This window comes from Paroedura picta, chromosome 3 (assembly GCF_049243985.1).
Source record: "Paroedura picta isolate Pp20150507F chromosome 3, Ppicta_v3.0, whole genome shotgun sequence".
NCBI lineage: Eukaryota > Metazoa > Chordata > Lepidosauria > Squamata > Gekkonidae > Paroedura > Paroedura picta.
In genome coordinates this window covers 20,242,694-20,259,758 of record NC_135371.1, presented here as the reverse complement: position 1 = coordinate 20,259,758, position 17,065 = coordinate 20,242,694, and the positions used below count along the sequence as shown (strand labels likewise).

The 17,065-nt window shown below is 46.2% G+C and overlaps 1 protein-coding gene across 22 annotated transcripts in view; it reads left to right on the top strand.

The window, feature by feature from the left end:
* CADPS (calcium dependent secretion activator) overlaps window positions 1–17,065 on the top strand; it is a 438,674-nt gene that overhangs the window by 155,530 nt on the left and 266,079 nt on the right. For all 22 annotated transcript variants that reach the window (XM_077325020.1, XM_077325018.1, XM_077325022.1 and 19 more), the window contains exon 5: window positions 8,184–8,264. In XM_077325020.1, coding sequence (XP_077181135.1) covers window positions 8,184–8,264 — 81 coding nt within the window. The remainder of the gene's footprint in view (window positions 1–8,183; window positions 8,265–17,065) is intronic.

Sequence of the window (17,065 nt, the reverse complement as noted above, 5' to 3'; positions counted from 1 at the left end):
CAGCAGAGGAGATGTGGTGGGTATGGCAGCACTGCCTCATGAGGAGAAGCAGGTATCCAGTGAGAAGAAGGGAGGACTAGAAGTATGAGCTAGAAGTATGGGGGGGAGCATTTGGCCCAGTGCAGCTCATCTGCCCTGGATCTGTACTCCTGTATGGAAGCCAGGGCAGAGAAGTTCCCAGTGTGGAAATGGTCAGAAAGAGTCAACAAGCCTTGGAAAGAAGTTATTTTATTTTACTCACATAAAAGTTTTGTGTATCATCTTATCACTCTTTGTAGCACACATTAATCACAAATTATTGTTTATAACTCTAATCCATTTAAAATACACAGTGAGATAAAATGTATGTGTGCTTAGCAAACCAAGCCAATATTTTTGTCAAAATGGCATGTTGAAGAGTTCACATTTAAAAGAATAACATACACTACTTTCTAAAATTCAGCAGAGAAGAACAGAGCACATTTCCGCACGAGGAATCAAAAGTTAGTGGAGTTTAGAGCCCCCTCCACATGATGTCACCTGCATCCTGAGGCTGTCCAGTAGCTGGGTTGAGTTTGGGGCATTTTTTACTTGGTACTTCGGGAATTGCCAAAACTGGATTTACATCCCTCAGTCATGCGTCCCATCAGTGAACAACCCGTGAGCAACCAGAGATAAGTCGGTATGGAGGGGGAAATGCACGATAGTCTTGGCAGCTTTGTCATACCCTCGCAACCACCTTCCCCTCTCCATTTTCTTCTCCAAGTAATTTTTAAAAAATGGTGCGGTCTGTGTTGCAGCATGGCCTATTATGCACGGCCGCTGAAACGGTGGCATGGAGAACGAGGAGGAGGAAGAAGCGAAGCAAACCGATTATGCACGGGACGGAACACAACGGCGGCAAAATCCAGAGTATCCGATTATGCACGCAGATACTCCGGAGTCGCTTCTGGTTTCGCCCTGGTCCCAGGAAGCTCCACTTCCTTCCGCATCTCGCTAATGTGGCTTTTTCGGCGGCATACGTTGACTCTGCACCCGGTTGCCGCCTGCAGCATGCATAATTGGTGATTTTAGCCGCCGCCATTCCACCCCGAATGCAGACTTTCCACTCCGTGCATAATGGGCCATAGACCTACATTATCAAAGGTAAAATAAAATCTTTAAAGTGTTCACAGCCTCTTGGGGGTCAGGCAGGCTAAACACAGCCCCTTTTCTGTTTTCTGGAGGTGAGGAATGAGCTGGGAAGGGGGTGGGTGGGTCCTGAGTACCTTGTTTTTAAGCCAACCATTAACACAAACTGTCTTTTTGGTCTCCAGGGACCATGTGCAGTGCTTCAGAAATCCACCCAGACAGAAATAACATCCCAAAAGGCGGTGGGTGCTGTATCGTTCTGGAATTTCTCCATAGCAATGCGGCAGTGTTGAGTTTTATTAAAAATGCATCTCTCTTGTGGGATTACCACATCGCAAGGCGGAAGTGCCTTTAAAAAATATTAATCTCAGAGTTGGGAGGAGAAAGTTTCAGTCCACGAGAGAACTGCTGTGCTGTGTTTAGTGGCTTGCTGTGATTGACAAGCCAATTAGCAGAAGGAGAAGTTCAGCTTGTTTTCCCTTGCAGCCTCGTCAGGGGGCAAAAAGCTGCAACGGAGCAGAGGGAGAATGAGGACGGGATCTGTGAGGATTACTGCAAACATGATCTTTACCATCCCACGTTTGCAAGCAGGAAGCCACTTGTATTTTACCCCTCTGTGCAGTAATGGTCAGAATATTTGCAATCCTTAAAGCCCAGTTCTTATACATCTTATAATTTTCACAATCATAGGTGGGATCTAAAGCAGGGCTTCTAAACAAGGTTTTATAGTGGTGGGGGATTATATGTGGAAAGGCAGCCTCTGAAATACAAATAGCTTCGATATTGAAGGACTTTAAAGGTCAAAAACAGCACCTGGTATTGTACCCAAGTGGAAAGCTGAATTTTATCTCTTCTCCACACTGCAGGGAAAAGAGACAGGCAATAGCATTCTGCATTAGTTAAACATTGCTCATCCTTATGGATGACCTCCAGGAGCCAGCTTGGGAGAAAAATCTTTCATGTGTCCGTGCTTTGCAATATAAAGTATATAATGTGACATTATCTAGTCTCAATACCGATGAATATGGATAGAATCCCTACGGACCGTTCTCCATTGATCTCAACTTTCCCATGCCACACACAACTTGAAACTAGGAATGGGCACAGACCCAAAAAACTCAGTTGGGTTTGGAGTTTGTGGCAGCCCCTAAACCAAACCCTGAACCGAGACAAAAGGCCAGTGGATTTGAATCACCAAGACCATCCAAACTGGCAAGGTTGGATCTCGGGATTTACCAGCTTTCCGCAGGGCCTACAAGACGGAGCTCTTCCGCCAGGTTTTTGGTTGAGGCCGGGGTCAGCGAATGAATGCCAGCATTCCCCCCCCCCGGACCTAGTAAGTTAGATCTCCTCCCCACCCTCCCTGCTGCTCTGATAGCAGGGGTGGGAATAATGAGAGCTTCCGCCATGTTGGGATTGTTTTTAAAGTCTTTTAATGGGTATTTTAATGGGGATAAGACTGTTGTGACCCGCCATGAGCCTACGGGGAGTGGCGGGAAATAAATCTAAATAATAAAATAATAATAATCAAGTCCATTCCCCTAATATTCCTTATGTACTCAAAATCCCCTTTCAGTAACACCAACCATCATTACAGAATGTATGGACAGAAGAGACCTCTTAGGAAGAGCATTCCACGAGAAGCATGGGGTTGCCTGGTGCATGCCTACAACCCCCAGGAGACTTTGGGAAGGTTGGACATAGGGGGAAAGATGCCTACATTCCTGAACAACCTGGCAATGACATAACAACATTCCATGATTTCACCAATCTCCATGGAAGTCAACAGACCGCTAGAGCATTTGTAATGTCACTTGAGGTTTTTTGACAGATGAGATGTCAATACGTACATGAGATCTTTTTCCCATACACCCTTTCCTTTGACTGCACCTTCAAATGGGGTCACTAGACAGCATACAGTGACATGACAAATAGTGCAGGGTTACTATGCAGCTTCCCTTCCTCCTTCCCCTTTTCAGAAGCAACTGAAACATTTAGCCCCAAAGTTTTCCTCCTGCCTACTTCGCTGGAGGACACAATAGAGTGCAGGCCAAGAGCTGCTGCTGCTGCTGCTACATGAGGCATGCTAGTCCCAGCTCTGTGCCAACAGCTTCCCTGTGCGGGCAGGGTTGTCCACCTGCAACTGGAGCCCTGTCAGCCCAGGACACTTCTTCAGGCTAGCAACTCTTTTCCAAACCACCTGCACCTGGGCTGACTGCTCTGAAGTCCACTCAACCAGGAGCTGCCACCTTACCCACCTCCTGGGGTTCCACTAGACCAGTGGATCTCAACCTGGGGGGTCGGGATCCCTTTGGGGGTCAAACGACCCTTTCACAGGGGTCGCAGCAGGGCAAGCCACTTGGCGAGGGGGTGCTGCCACTGTTACTACTCCTCCTGCAGGCGCCTGCACTCGGCCACCAGCCGCTCCAGCAGTGCCTCCAGCGCAGCAATCTCCCACCAGGCGCTCCACATGGTGCTACAGGTCGGCAGGACAAGAGGCAAAACTGAACTGAGAAACCCTGGGGGGAAAACCCATATATATATACAATCATGAATAATGGATCTTCATGCCATTGGTCAGTTTCGGTTTAATTTCTGTGAAAGAACACTTGCGTAGTTTTATGGTTGGGCGTCACCACAACATGAGGAACTGTATTAAAGGGTCGTGGCATTTGGAAGGTTGGGAACCACTGCACTAGACCATGTAGCACTTGCCTTGCCTGGTTTGCGGCAATTCCACAGTTACTATAGTTACCAGTTGTGCCATCTGGGTCTGGCACCAATACCTCCAAGGCTGCATTTCTGTCCCAGTGTTCACAATTTTCTGTTTTTTTCCCCCAAGCTATAAAATACTGAACTCTTGGGTCAATACCAGACAGCTTTCAACTCGACATTGATCAATTCCCAGATTCCCTCTAGAAAAGACGGGCAGAAATCCGTCCTAGTGTCTGAGTCCTACAATTCATACAGAAAATGAGTAAACAGGACTGTTAGTAGGCCTCACATAAGTGCTCTCCATTGCTGCTGAAGGCCGGGTGTGGTCTAAAGGTACATCCCTGCCCCGGGTGCACAGTCAGTACATCTTCTTCTACAATATTCTCAGGGCTTGCAGTGACTTGCGGATGACTTGAACAAAGATATTAGATACTTTTGTTTTGTGTGGACAGAGATTGCTGTCTCAGAGAAACCAGTATGGGATAATAATCTTAATTTTGCCAACAAGCACTCAATTGAATAATGAAGTTAGTTACTTCCTCGAAAAACTCAGATATTATCTTGCCTACAGTCAATAGATAATGTAATAAAAGTTCTTGGACAATCACAGTGGAGTGGAAGAGATCTTAAAATGAACATTGTGCTAGATGTTAGAGAAAGCAGACAGTATAAAACCTTTCAAAGGCTTTAATACAAATGCCACCTGTGAGTGCATTTAGGACAGCAATATCTTTTCAGCAATCCGTCTTGCTGCCAATTTCTCCATATAAAGGTATAAAATAGCCTCCGTTTGATACGGTTGATTGACAGCAGCTGTCTTGAAAAGGTAAAGCATCAGTTCTTCACAGACCAACAAAAAGATTTTACTGGTGTGATTCCATTTAAATAACTACCAAACTGCTTCTCCTCGGATTGCATGAAAATGTATAGTGCCTGATCTGGAAGACAAAGTGCAAAACAATACACACACACACTCACCAACCAGTCTTATGTTATGTATTGATGGGAATTTTCTGGAAACAGCAGCCTCACAACATTTTCCAGTGCCCAAAATACAGTATGATGGGATTTAGTATGTTTATTTAAACATGGCCCCTGTGCATGTATCAACAGCAACAAGTAATTGAACTGAAATATTCATGAGGGGGATCAAGTGTGGTCCCCATCTCTTCTGGCGCTTGGTAGGCTCGTTGGGGAAGTGGGGGAATTAAGGGGGGAAACTGCTATCATTGCATATTACAGGAAATAATATGATGCCACTCTAGGAACTGACAGAAACTCTGTGGTGTTACCATAAATGTTCCACCCTGAGATTTTCCTCAAGTACCTAGACTGGCGAGATGTAATACCTTTGTGCCCCCATGCTCCTCCCATCTCCTGCTGAATGCAAACTGGTGATTGGCAGCCCTATCCACAGAGGTGACTGGGGCACCTCATCACTAGCATTAGCTCCATAACAGATTAATGATTGCGGTATCCTTTTCCCCACTGGAGAAGAGACCTATAAGTCGGAAATGTATCTGTTTATTTTGATTTGACCAGCACAGCTGAACAGAGGAATTCATTTCTTATCTGTATTTGTGGTTCGAGACCTCCACACTTAGTTTGCAGATCAATACATCATGCATGCACTTTCTCAAACTATTCCGGGTAAAAATCACCTGGAAAACCTTAATTGTAACTTCACAACTCGCAAGTTTGTCTTAGGTTGGCCATGAGAGGAGAAACTGGCGATGGCTGTGTGATTAACCAGTTTATTCAAAGCACGGAGTCAAAACAGGTTCCTAAGTAATTGCCTTGTTTTCGTATTTTCTTCCTCTGTGACTCAACAGAAGGTTTTTCTGTGTTAACAAAAATTAAAGTTACCGTCTTGTATAGCAGTGGTCCCCAACCTTTCCGAGGCTGGGGACCGGCAGGGCATCGGGCCGCGCCCCCGCGGACCGCGCCCGTGCGGGCCACGCCCACGGATCGGGCCGCGCCCGCGGCCCGCGCCCGCGGCCCGCGCCCGCGCCGCGCCCGCGGATCGGGCCGCACCCGAGCCGCGCCCGCGAGCCGCGCCCGGGCCGCGCCCGCGGATCGGGCCGCGCCCGCGGATCGGGCCGAGCGGGCGTGGCCCGCACAGGCGCGGCCCGACCGTGATTCCCTCTCCCCGCCTCCCGCAGTAAGAAGCTTCCCGGGCCGCAAGCTTGCGGCCTGAGAAGTTTTTTACTGCGGGGGCGGGGCGGGGAGAGGGAGCCGCGGCCCGGTGCCATGGCCTTTGCGGCCCGGCACCGGGCCGCGGCCCGCAGGTTGGGGACCACTGTTGTATAGAATCCATTGACATGTCATCATGATTACAACTTCATGTAAATGCAATCATTCGCTACAAACGCAGCCTACCTTAGTTTCAAATAAAGAAATTCTCAGTATAATTCAAGCTTTCAGTATTTTCTGGTTGTGAATATAAATATGATGTATTTTAAATATCAAACCTTTCTCTTATGTTCCATTTCCTCTATGCTGGCCATGGCAGCCATTCACTACTATTAGTCTTATAAAACTTGATTTCTTAATAATGGGAAATTTTCCCCAGAGAATGGGAAATTTTCCCCAGTTACTCTGCTCTTAGGAGGAATATTTATAGATCCACCTGAAATTAACATGGAAAAGGAGCTGTGCTTAGTAGAAAAGGCCCTTGCATGCCTCACTATGGCCCATTATGCACGGAGTGGAAGGTCCACATTCGGGGTGGAGTGGCGGTGGCTAAAATCACCAATTATGCACACTGCAGTCAGCAACCGGGCGCAGAGTCAACGTATGCCGGCAAAAAAGCTGCATTAATGAGATGTGGAAGAAAGTGGAGCTTCCCGGGACCAGGGTGCAACCAGAAGCGGCTCCAGAGAAGCCGCGTGCATAATGGGATACTCTGGGTTTTGCCGCCGTTGCGTTCTGTCCCGTGCATAAGCGGTTTGCTTCGCTTCTTCCTCCTCTGCATTCTCCATGCCGCCGTTTCAGCGGCCGTGCATAATAGACCTATGTGACCGAATGAGCTTTGCAAAAATGTTTCTTCTTTCTTCATTCCGTGAAGCTGGTGTGGCTAGGTAGTATCTATAGTCCTGATGAGGATCAAGCTTGAGGTCCGAGGCAGGATAGTAAGCCTGAAATGTAATTGACCAGTGTGAGGCTAGATCCCGTCTGCGTTAGGCCAGAGTGTCACCTCGTGATGCAGGCCACGCATCTGGAGAGGCATGGCGTTGGCGGCGGCAGTTTTAAAGGGGGCTGCACAAGCCACGAGGCCCCCTCTTTGCCACCATGCCTAGCCGCTCCTTGGCCTTGTTTTGCCAAAGTCTAGTCTCATGCCTGATCTTTTGGTAACTGACATGCCCTCCCCTGCCCCCACAACGTAAAAACGATCAATAGAGTGCACTGGCGGGAAGATCAATTGTGTGGGTTTCGGATATAAGTTGGAGTTGGTTGTGGGTTTCCTTTGTTCGGTTTTTTATTTTTGTACTACCATGCTGGGTTCACAATAAAGAGCTGAAATGAACTCCCAGTGTCCCGGTCTCTGAATCCACAGATCCAGCAGTGTCATTAGGTAAACAAAGATATTGGTTCAATGACAGCAAGCAAATGAATCCACTTGTTCCATGGAATCTGGTTGAGCTTGCCAAGAAATTCTGAAACGGGACTTGAAATATATCTTTTCTCCTAGAGCACAAAGCCTTGTGTCCAATGCATTTTTCAAATTATCCAGATAAACAATATTGTCCAACAGACTCCAATGTTCTTAAGAACAAGATCTGTATTCCCTTCCAACGTGTAACATGACTTAAATTAACCAACTGTCAGCCCTTGGCTTGTTTTCTGCACCAGGGCTTGTCTCAGAGGCGTGTGAAGTTATAACAAATAGTGCCTCTGGGTATGCGACAAAAGGATTTTCTATTTTAATTCACAACAATTAGCTGTCATACACTGGGATTTAGAAACAAGAATTGCCTGGGCAGATAGTACAGTTTCCAGGACTTTTTGACACCAGGGATTTCCCTTTCTGAAAATTAGGCACTGTGGAACATAGGGACTGTAGCTGTTGAAAAGGTGTAGTAGGAAGGTATTAAAAATATATTCTTGCTACATCATGAACACACTAAAACCGACTGAAAATGACCAAGCAAGATAATTCACCTTGAAGCGATATGATGAAAGTAAAAAGCATTTGTGGTTCACACTCATAATACAGTCTTAATAATAGTATTTTTTAAACAAAATCTGTATTGTTCAGAATATTATGTAATACCACTTTTTCATGGCTGATTCTTGTCCCCCTCCCCTTTTGCTGTTACTGTGAACAACAATTAATTGTTTGCTTTACTTCTCTGCAGCTGGATAATCCAGATGAACAAGCAGCACAAATCAGACGGGAATTGGATGGACGTCTCCAAATGGCAGATCAGATTGCCAAGGTAACAAAAGTTCCGCCTATGCTGTTGGGTATTGCTTCTGGGTCTTTCCTACATTGGCAAGGTTTTACAGTCACCTCTGGTCAGATCGAAGCCTGTGATAAATCAGAGTCACTTAGCCAACAGCACGTCTGCAATCCCTCTCCATCCCTCTTCAAATCAGCAGGTCTGCAGTCCCTTTCCACTCCACTTCAAATCAGCTTTTCCTGGGGGAGATGCTGTAAGGAAATAAGTGAATGCCCCTGATCCACACTAGCCATTTCTTGCAGTGATTCTTGTGCTTTATTGGTGATAAAAATGAAGTGGCGGGGCTCAGACCTGCTTTAAAACCAGACATAGTAAAGGATAGGCTGTATACGAAAGCACAGAGAACAAGTATAACCTCATTTGATTAGGCATAATACATCTATGCACAACAGATTCCAGGGTCAACACTGGCTCTTTAAAGAGATTTCTTCTATTACAGTGATGATGTGGGATCCTCTGTAGTACAACTCCTTCCTGTGCCTTCAGCTGTAGGCTATGAAGGAGTAGTTCATCATGTACTTGATCTGGGGGTTATCAGGCCTGGGATCTAAAGGTAAAGGTAAAGGTATCCCCTGTGCAAGCACCGAGTCATGTCTGACCCTTGGGGTGACGCCCTCTAGCGTTTTCATGGCAGACTCAATACGGGGTGGTTTGCCAGTGCCTTCCCCAGTCATTACCGTTTACCCCCCAGCAAGCTGGGTACTCATTTTACCGATCTCGGAAGGATGGAAGGCTGAGTCGACCTTGAGCCGGCTGCTGGGATTGAACTCCCAACCTCATGGGCAAAGCTTTCAGACGGCTGCCTTACCACTCTGCGCCACAAGAGGCTCTGTCTGGGATCTGCATGCAGCAAAAAGAGGTGGTCAAATAAATGAGAATTATTAGTTTATGGCGATGTTGAAAAATACTGTGATAGCTCTGTCAAGGCCCTTAGCTCTTCCAAGAGCTCATTCTGCCAGGTCGATCCTAGATGGTCTGTACGGCCCCTTGCAACTCTATGATTCTTTGATTGGGTAGAGAATCGGCCATGGGAGTCAATGGGTTATCTAGCATTTGGCACAAGAATGTATAGGAGAGCACTGCACTCAACCTGCAGTACTATTAAGAGGGCAGCTCCTCTTTCAGCTATAGGATGTACATGACAGCTAATGAGATGAGTTATCCTGTCATTGTGTGTCCCCATCAGCCCTTGCCCTGAGCAAAGCTCAGCTCTTGCTGATGCCAAAAAGTATTAGTACAAATACAGAACAAAAAAAAAGGACTTTGTGTCCAGTGGCTGTAGAGCAGCCCCTGCCCCCAACTTCCTGAGCCTGTGGGCACCTTTGGAATTTTGACAGGGGGTGCCAAGTGCCAAATGGCTTCAGCCTAGGGACTCAAGATCAAGAGGGGCCTATATTCCACATTTTTATAAAGGTTAGTACCAATCACAACATGTTTCATTTAACATATTGATATAGATCACAGTAATGATGTATTTTATTATCTCTCATGTAATTTACAAACTTAAAAATGGGAGGGGAAAGGGCCACATAAGTGGAATAGCCTAGGCAGAGCCAAATCAGAAATGGCTACTTTAGGAGGCAGACCCCAACAGAATACTTTCCTTCTCACTTTGCAAAAGAGTTGCAGAAGATGAATATAAAGAGACAAAGGACACTCTGGGGGAAGGAAGAAAGAACAAAAAGAAAGCAAGCCCAGGTGTTTACCATTTCTCTGGATCCTCTAGTGCAGGGGTAGTCAAACTGCGGCCCTCCAGATGTCCATGGACTACAATTCCCAGGAGCCCCCTGCCAGCGAATGCATTTGCTGGCAGGGGGCTCCTGGGAATTGTAGTCCATGGACATCTGGAGGGCCGCAGTTTGACTACCCCTGCTCTAGTGTCTGCAGCTGCTATTGCAGTCCTAGGGCTTATTCTGCACACAATTGATAAAGCACTTTCAATGCACAGGAAAATCCAGCTGCCAAAGCACATTGAAAGTGCATTATCCTATGTGTGTGGAATCCGAATTAAAGCTGCTTATAAAAAGTCCTGTTTTAAGTTGTTGTTAAGTTGGCATTATTCTCAAAATTCTGTGGGGCTATTGAGATTGTTTCCAATCTGAAGACAGTCCACATTTTCAGTTTTTCCAAATTAAATGTTGATTATTCACATTGTATGTACTTTTTGATCTTAACTGAAAAAAACATTTTGTGTTTAGGCTTGTTAAGAAAATATGTATTCTGTATATTTCGGTGCTTCTTGACATTGTCATTTTATCCTATCCACCATGGCTTCATAATTTATGAAAATGCTATATCTCTGCAGTAGCTCAGATTTTGTCTTAATCAAGTATTCCACAACATGACCTATCGTCACAGATAACCTTATCAAAGATTTCTTCAAGTGGCCAAATCCCAGTGTCGATGCAATCAGCTTAAAAATGGCAACAATTTCCCAATTTGCCCTTGTAAGCCATACTTCAGAAAAGATGAAGATTTTGATTCTGCTTTGAAGCATATGTTTGTCATATGGACCAGAATATTTATCTTTGTATTAAATCTCAATGTGATTATATCTGTGCATATCTGAGTGGCAGAGGGGGACTGGCCATTCCACTCACTGCACAAAGTCCTGGTAGGATGATGGCCTGCCTTCTCCATTTAGGCCTATTCACAGCAGGCTAGGAAGGGTAGCAGCAAGCCATGGATGGATGCTCCAGGTCAAGGTGACTCATATGGATAATTTGCCTGGCCCAAGTGAGTGGCACAGACTGAGGCACCTAGCAGAGACACACATGGCCTGAGGCATCTGACTCAGGAAAGCTGCTCACAGAATTATAGAGTTGGAAGGGATCTCCTGGGTCATCTAGTCCAACCCCCTGCACTATGCGTTGTTGTTATGTGCGAAGTCGTGTCCGATCCATCGCGACCCCATGGACAATGATCCTCCAGGCCTTCCTGTCCTCTACCATTCCCCGGAGTCCATTTAAGCTCGCACCGACTGCTTCAGTGACTCCATCCAGCCACCTCATTCTCTGTCGTCCCCTTCTTCTTTTGCCCTCGATCGCTCCCAGCATTAGGCTCTTCTCCAGGGAGTCCTTCCTTCTCATGAGGTGGCCAAAGTATTTGAGTTTCATCTTCAGGATCTGGCCTTCAAAGGAGCAGTCAGGGTTGATCTCCTCTTGGACTGACCGGTTTGTTCGCCTTGCAGTCCAAGGGACTCGCAAGAGTCTTCTCCAGCACCAGAGTTCAAAAGCCTCAATTCTTTGACGCTCGGCCTTCCTTATGGTCCAACTTTCGCAGGACACTCAAAACCCTATCACTCAACTACTGTAACCTGCCACCCTCTTGAACCATCACAGAATCATCCTGTCAGATGGCTATCCAGCCTCTGTTTAAAAATTTCCAAAATGTGCACTGAGTCTCCTGCAATAGCCATATAAGCTGTGGGATTGGGCAGCCAGAAGGCTGGTTCTTTCTTTCTTTCTTTCTTTCTTTCTTTCTTTCTTTCTTTCTTTCTTTCTTTCTTTCTTTCTTTCTTTCTTTCTTTCTTTCTTTCTCCTTCCCTCCCTTGGGATGGTGCAGCAGGCTACTCTTCTATGACCATTGTTTTCTCCCAGCCTGCCCTGATGATTAGGTATCTGTTACAGTGTATTTGTGTGTAAGGAAGAGGGAGAAGAAAGCACTTTACTTTTAATTAGTTGGTTGCCCTCACCCATATTTTGATTTGTTATGTGGATTGGGATAGGCAGAGCATTTTCTTTAATCTCCCTCTCCCCCACCACCCCCAAAAAGAACTTCAACTTGGCTGATATTGCCAGTATACTGCAATATTGCCAATATTGCCCCATGTCACATATAACCCCTGTGAAGGAATGTAGACTGCCAGAAGGAAGGGTCCTAGACAAAAGGAACTCAAATGTCTTGTCTGAATCTGCTTAAACCTCACAAGCAGAAGAACTGTTCCATTTTGAATATTTGTTCCAACAATAAGATTTGGGATCTTAGGCATGTTTATACCTTACAGCAAAAAGGAAGGAAGGAATAAGAGGAAGAACATTTGTGCCACCTTTTTGAGAAAAAAACAGGATATAAACATTAAAATCTGTCTTGAGAACATATATACATCACAGTGTTAGCTCAAATCTGTCCTCTTTAATCCATGTGAGTCTTCTCTGTGTCTTCCTCCCCTCAAAATTGGGATTTTTCTTCACCGACGTTATCTTAAATTCCATGGTGTTGTCCTTGTCTGTTAGAAAAGCAAAACTTGTTATAGTCATCAAGAAAGACTGGCACTCTGATCAGCCAAAAGATAATGGAAATCACCCCCCTCAGATGTCATTGTGTTCTTCACAGGGTGAGAAATGCCACATCCCAAAGTCAACAGATATCCATCATATTAAAGTCAAAGGATGTTGGGTCAGCATGTCTTTATCATGTCTGGATTCTGCAAATCTTTTTGCCCCGAACTGGATGTGAACAAAGAATACTCGTTTGAATTTACTAGGTGACTTTGGGACAGTCAGAATCCCTTAGTCACATTTACCTCACAAGCTTGTTGGGAGGGAAAGGAGCAATAGAACCATGTTAATTATCCCGGGTCCAGCGGAAGAAAAGTGGGATACAAATATACACATCTACATACACCTGGTAAAAACTGACATTCTTGTAATTCTTCAGTGAAGAGAACTTCCATTCCCCCTTTTAGTTTATGGGATTCAGAAACACCTATATGTTTTTACAGTTCAGAGGCTGTGCCCCCATCTCCATTTTGTCCTCACAACAGTCCTGTGAGTCAAGTTAAGGCTGAGGAAAGTGGCCCACCCAAGGTCACCAAAGAGCTCCATGGCTGAGTGTGGAACTGCACCCAGCTGTCTCAGGCCCTAGTCAAACACATCAGCCATTACAGGATACGGGTTCTCATTGCCAGACTCATGCTTGTTGCTTGGATAGGAGGAGTCTGGCCCTCGTCCCTACATCCAATGTCACAAATTCGAGACGTGCAATTGGATGCATTCAGGTATAATCAGCAAAATGGGCACAGCCAGGTCAGAACCCTTAACAAAAAATTACATATTTATCTGCCATTGCTTCTGCAGTTTCTCGCTCCCCTCTGCCTCCAGTATATGACTGGTTTCTCAACATCTTGGGGGCCATCTAAGGGAGTGGAGTCCGTGCAGAACTATGAGCTTATATGCAGTCCTCTAAGGCTGTGGTCCCCAACCCGCGGTCCGCGGCCTGGCGCCGGGCTGCAAAGGCCTCAGCGCCAGGCCACAGCTCCTTCTTCCCTCCCCGCCCCGAAGCAAGAAGCTCGCCAGGCCGCGAGCAAATCGGCCGCCAAAGCGGCCGATTAGCTCGTGGCCCAGCAAGCTTCTCGCTTCGGGAGGGGAGGGAAGAGAAGCTTGCCGAGCCACAAGCTAATCGGCCGCTAAAGCGGCCGATTTGCTTGCGGCCCGGAGGGGCCGGGAGGGGAAGCCGCGGCCGCCGGCATGGCAGCAGCGCAAACGCGCATGCGCGGACTGCTGCACATGCGTGTTTGCGCCCCTGCCGGGAGCAAACGCACATGCGTGGCAGTCCGCGCATGTGTGTTTGTGCTGGGGCTGCACGCGTGCGCGGGCCCCCGGGCCACCCTCTCCCACCACTTCGCCACAGCGGTCCGCGGCAAGCAGAAGCTTGCGGACCGCTGCTCTAAGGCAGTGGTCCCCAACCTTTTTATCACCGGGGACCGGTCAATGCTTGACCATTTTACTGAGGCCCGGGGGGGTAGTCTTTTGCTAAGGGACGTCACCACTGCCTGAGTCCCTGTTCCAGTTGCTTTTCCACTGGTGCCTGACTTCCCACCACCCTCTGGGGGGCGCTGCCAGCAGCAGTTGCACAGTGCCACGCCGAGGGGGAGCCTCAGCCATGGCAGCCACTGGAGAGCACAGAAGGTGAGCCGGCGGCAGAGTGGCAGGGCAGCCCCCAAGGCAGCAGCCGGAGAGGAGGATGAGGAGAAGTGGCGGCCCGGTACCTACTGATCCACGGACCGGTCCCGGTCCCCGGACCAGGGGTTGGGGACCACTGCTCTAAGGCACCCAACTGTGCTGGCTGATGGTGATCATGTTGCGTTTGGTGTCCATTTGCAATAATTGCATTATGATGTCAACTTCTGTGTATATATTTTCTTCACTTTTTATTCTGTCTGCCTTCCCTCCCTTTTCATCAGCCTTTTAGTCTGTCCTTCCAGCATTAGTACATTCACTCTCTGACTCTAATGCTCACTAACCCTCCCTATCTCTGGCTTCCCTACTCCTGCTTCTTTTGCAATTGCTGCTGTAACATCCTGAAAGCCAACACCTTCCATGATATTTACTTCTCTAGACCCATCCATCTACCTGCCATCATCAAAATATGTCTCTTACTCTCTACCACTGTTGCTGGGTTCTAATTTGGATGTCTCTCCTTTTTACAGACTTTGAAGGTCATAGTAATGGTATTAGTCTCGTTCATTCAAAATTCTGCAAGCTCTATCTCATGTACCCCTATTCCTCTGTTTCCCAGCATAAGTGGTGGTAGAGGTCTCTGGCCAAAGCAGACATCCTCCCCCCACTCTTAAGATACCATAGAACAGGGGTAGTCAAACTGCGGCCCTCCAGATGTCCATGGACTACAATTCCCAGGAGCCCCTGCCAGCAAATGCTGGCAGGGGCTCCTGGGAATTGTAGTCCATGGACATCTGGAGGGCCGCAGTTTGACTACCCCTGCCATAGAAGATGCCTACTACATTACCTGTTATTCTTCTGTCCGGAAAGAACTGGGATCTCTATCCAAGCTTTCCCACCTGTAAGAACAAATATGATATTGTGTTTTCTTGACAAGGCCAAGCACGTCCTTACTGCTTTTGACAGGCCATACAGCAGAATACACACCCGATTCCTGTCCTTTCTTTTTAGAGAAGCACAGATGCACAAGGAGTCTCTCCAGAGTAAACCCACAAATCCCTGAAGGATAAATGTCAAGTTCACTGTTTATGTACTTGCATTTGATAGGCTTCTTTGAAGTCTGTGTGATTTCTCAGGAAGATTTGGTAGCAAAACAGGCAGAGGATGTCAAAACAAGTCTGATGTTATTAATTGCAGTTTTCAGGATGAAGCATCATCATTTTTAACAGCATCATTTCTTCCCCCTCTGTGCTCGCACCCATTGTTACAGCATACGAGAATCCCCAGAAAGTAAAATCTACTTCAATTAAATGGATGACAAACCACCATAGACACCTGTATTAATTATAAGTGGAACGGAACCTATGTATTTATTCTTATTTCCTCCACTGTTAAAATTGACCTTTCCCCTCCATTTCTCCCTCAATATTGGTTTCTGTTTTGTTAAGAGTGTTCTGGTTTTATGTACTAGGTAAACAGAATACTCTCTTCCCATTTGAGAATAAAGTCAGCATTTTTTGTTTTGTTTTTGTTTTGTTTTTTAGTATGAGTTGTTTAGAAAGTTGTCGTCCCACTCTCCACCTAAATTTGTTCTTCAGGCCAGCTTGCAAAAACTCATGAAATCCCAAACAACGGTGAAACAGCAGACTTACAATTAAACTAAATGGTGCCAGTAGTAAATCATATTAAAGGACCAGGAATCAATTAACAGTAATTAAAAAGCAGGATCTATCTATAATATAAAATGTGTATTTGTAAATGAATTGTCACACGATAGAGATTCAAACAAAAATATACAAACAAATATAATTGTATGCCAGTTTGGGGGAAAGGTCTGAAATACATGCGTGTGGCTATCTGTCTTGGTGATTTTTAATCAGCACAGGAACTCTTCAGAGCAATGAAATGTGAAACCTCATTTTGTGTGATTCTAGATTGTAATCGGTTATTACACTTGAGTGTTTATTTTCTTCCTCATTGGGGGCCCAAAGTGGCTTTTCACATTGTTTCCCCTCTTCTCCGCTTCATCCTCACCCCCAACAACCTTGTGAGGGTAGTTTCAGTTGAGAGATTATGATAGGCCCAAGGTTTTCTTGGGTGGCAAGCTTCCTTGGTTGAACGAGGGATCTGAACTTGGTAGTCCCAGATACTAGTTGACATGCTACCCATTGTACCACATCAGCCCTCACTGGGTAGTCATCATTTTGTTAAAGGCAAATTTTCAGCACGCCTCTTTCCATACTTCCATAGTTCCTGCAAAGTGAGACTGATATAGCAATGCAACCATATGAGAATGCCACACAAGGAGAATGCCAGAATATTCTTGAGAGAGGAGAGCCATCAAGGCTTTAGGGCTCCCCAACATTTAGGGTTGCCAGCTCTGAGTTGGGAAATATCTGGAGATTTAGGGAGTGGAGCCAGGCGTGGGCAGGATTTTGGGTGGAGAGACTTTAGTGAGGTATAATGCTATGGAGTCCACCCTTCAAAGCATCCATTTTCTCCAGTGGAATTTATCTCGGTTGCCTAGAGATCAGATGTCATTCCAGGAGATCTCCAGGTCCCACTTGGGGACTAACATCCCTACCAGCATTTCATGTAAAGATTTTGGTGAGGCAAAGACAGCTAGCACCAGATACACTCTACAGTGTATGGAAACTGCTGCCTAAGCCTCTCTAACAAAACTGAATGCTGGCAAAATGCATTCTCCTTTTGTGCTTCCAAGCCAGAGAAGAACTGCCCTTCTCCAAATTACCTGTTGCAGTTGCTTGGCAGCTGTGAGGCTTAAATAGGCCATGTTAAGTGAAATGGCCAGCCTGCTACCTACTCTGGAAGATGAGAAGAATCTCTCTGCTTCCCTTCCTTTTTTTTTTCTCTCCC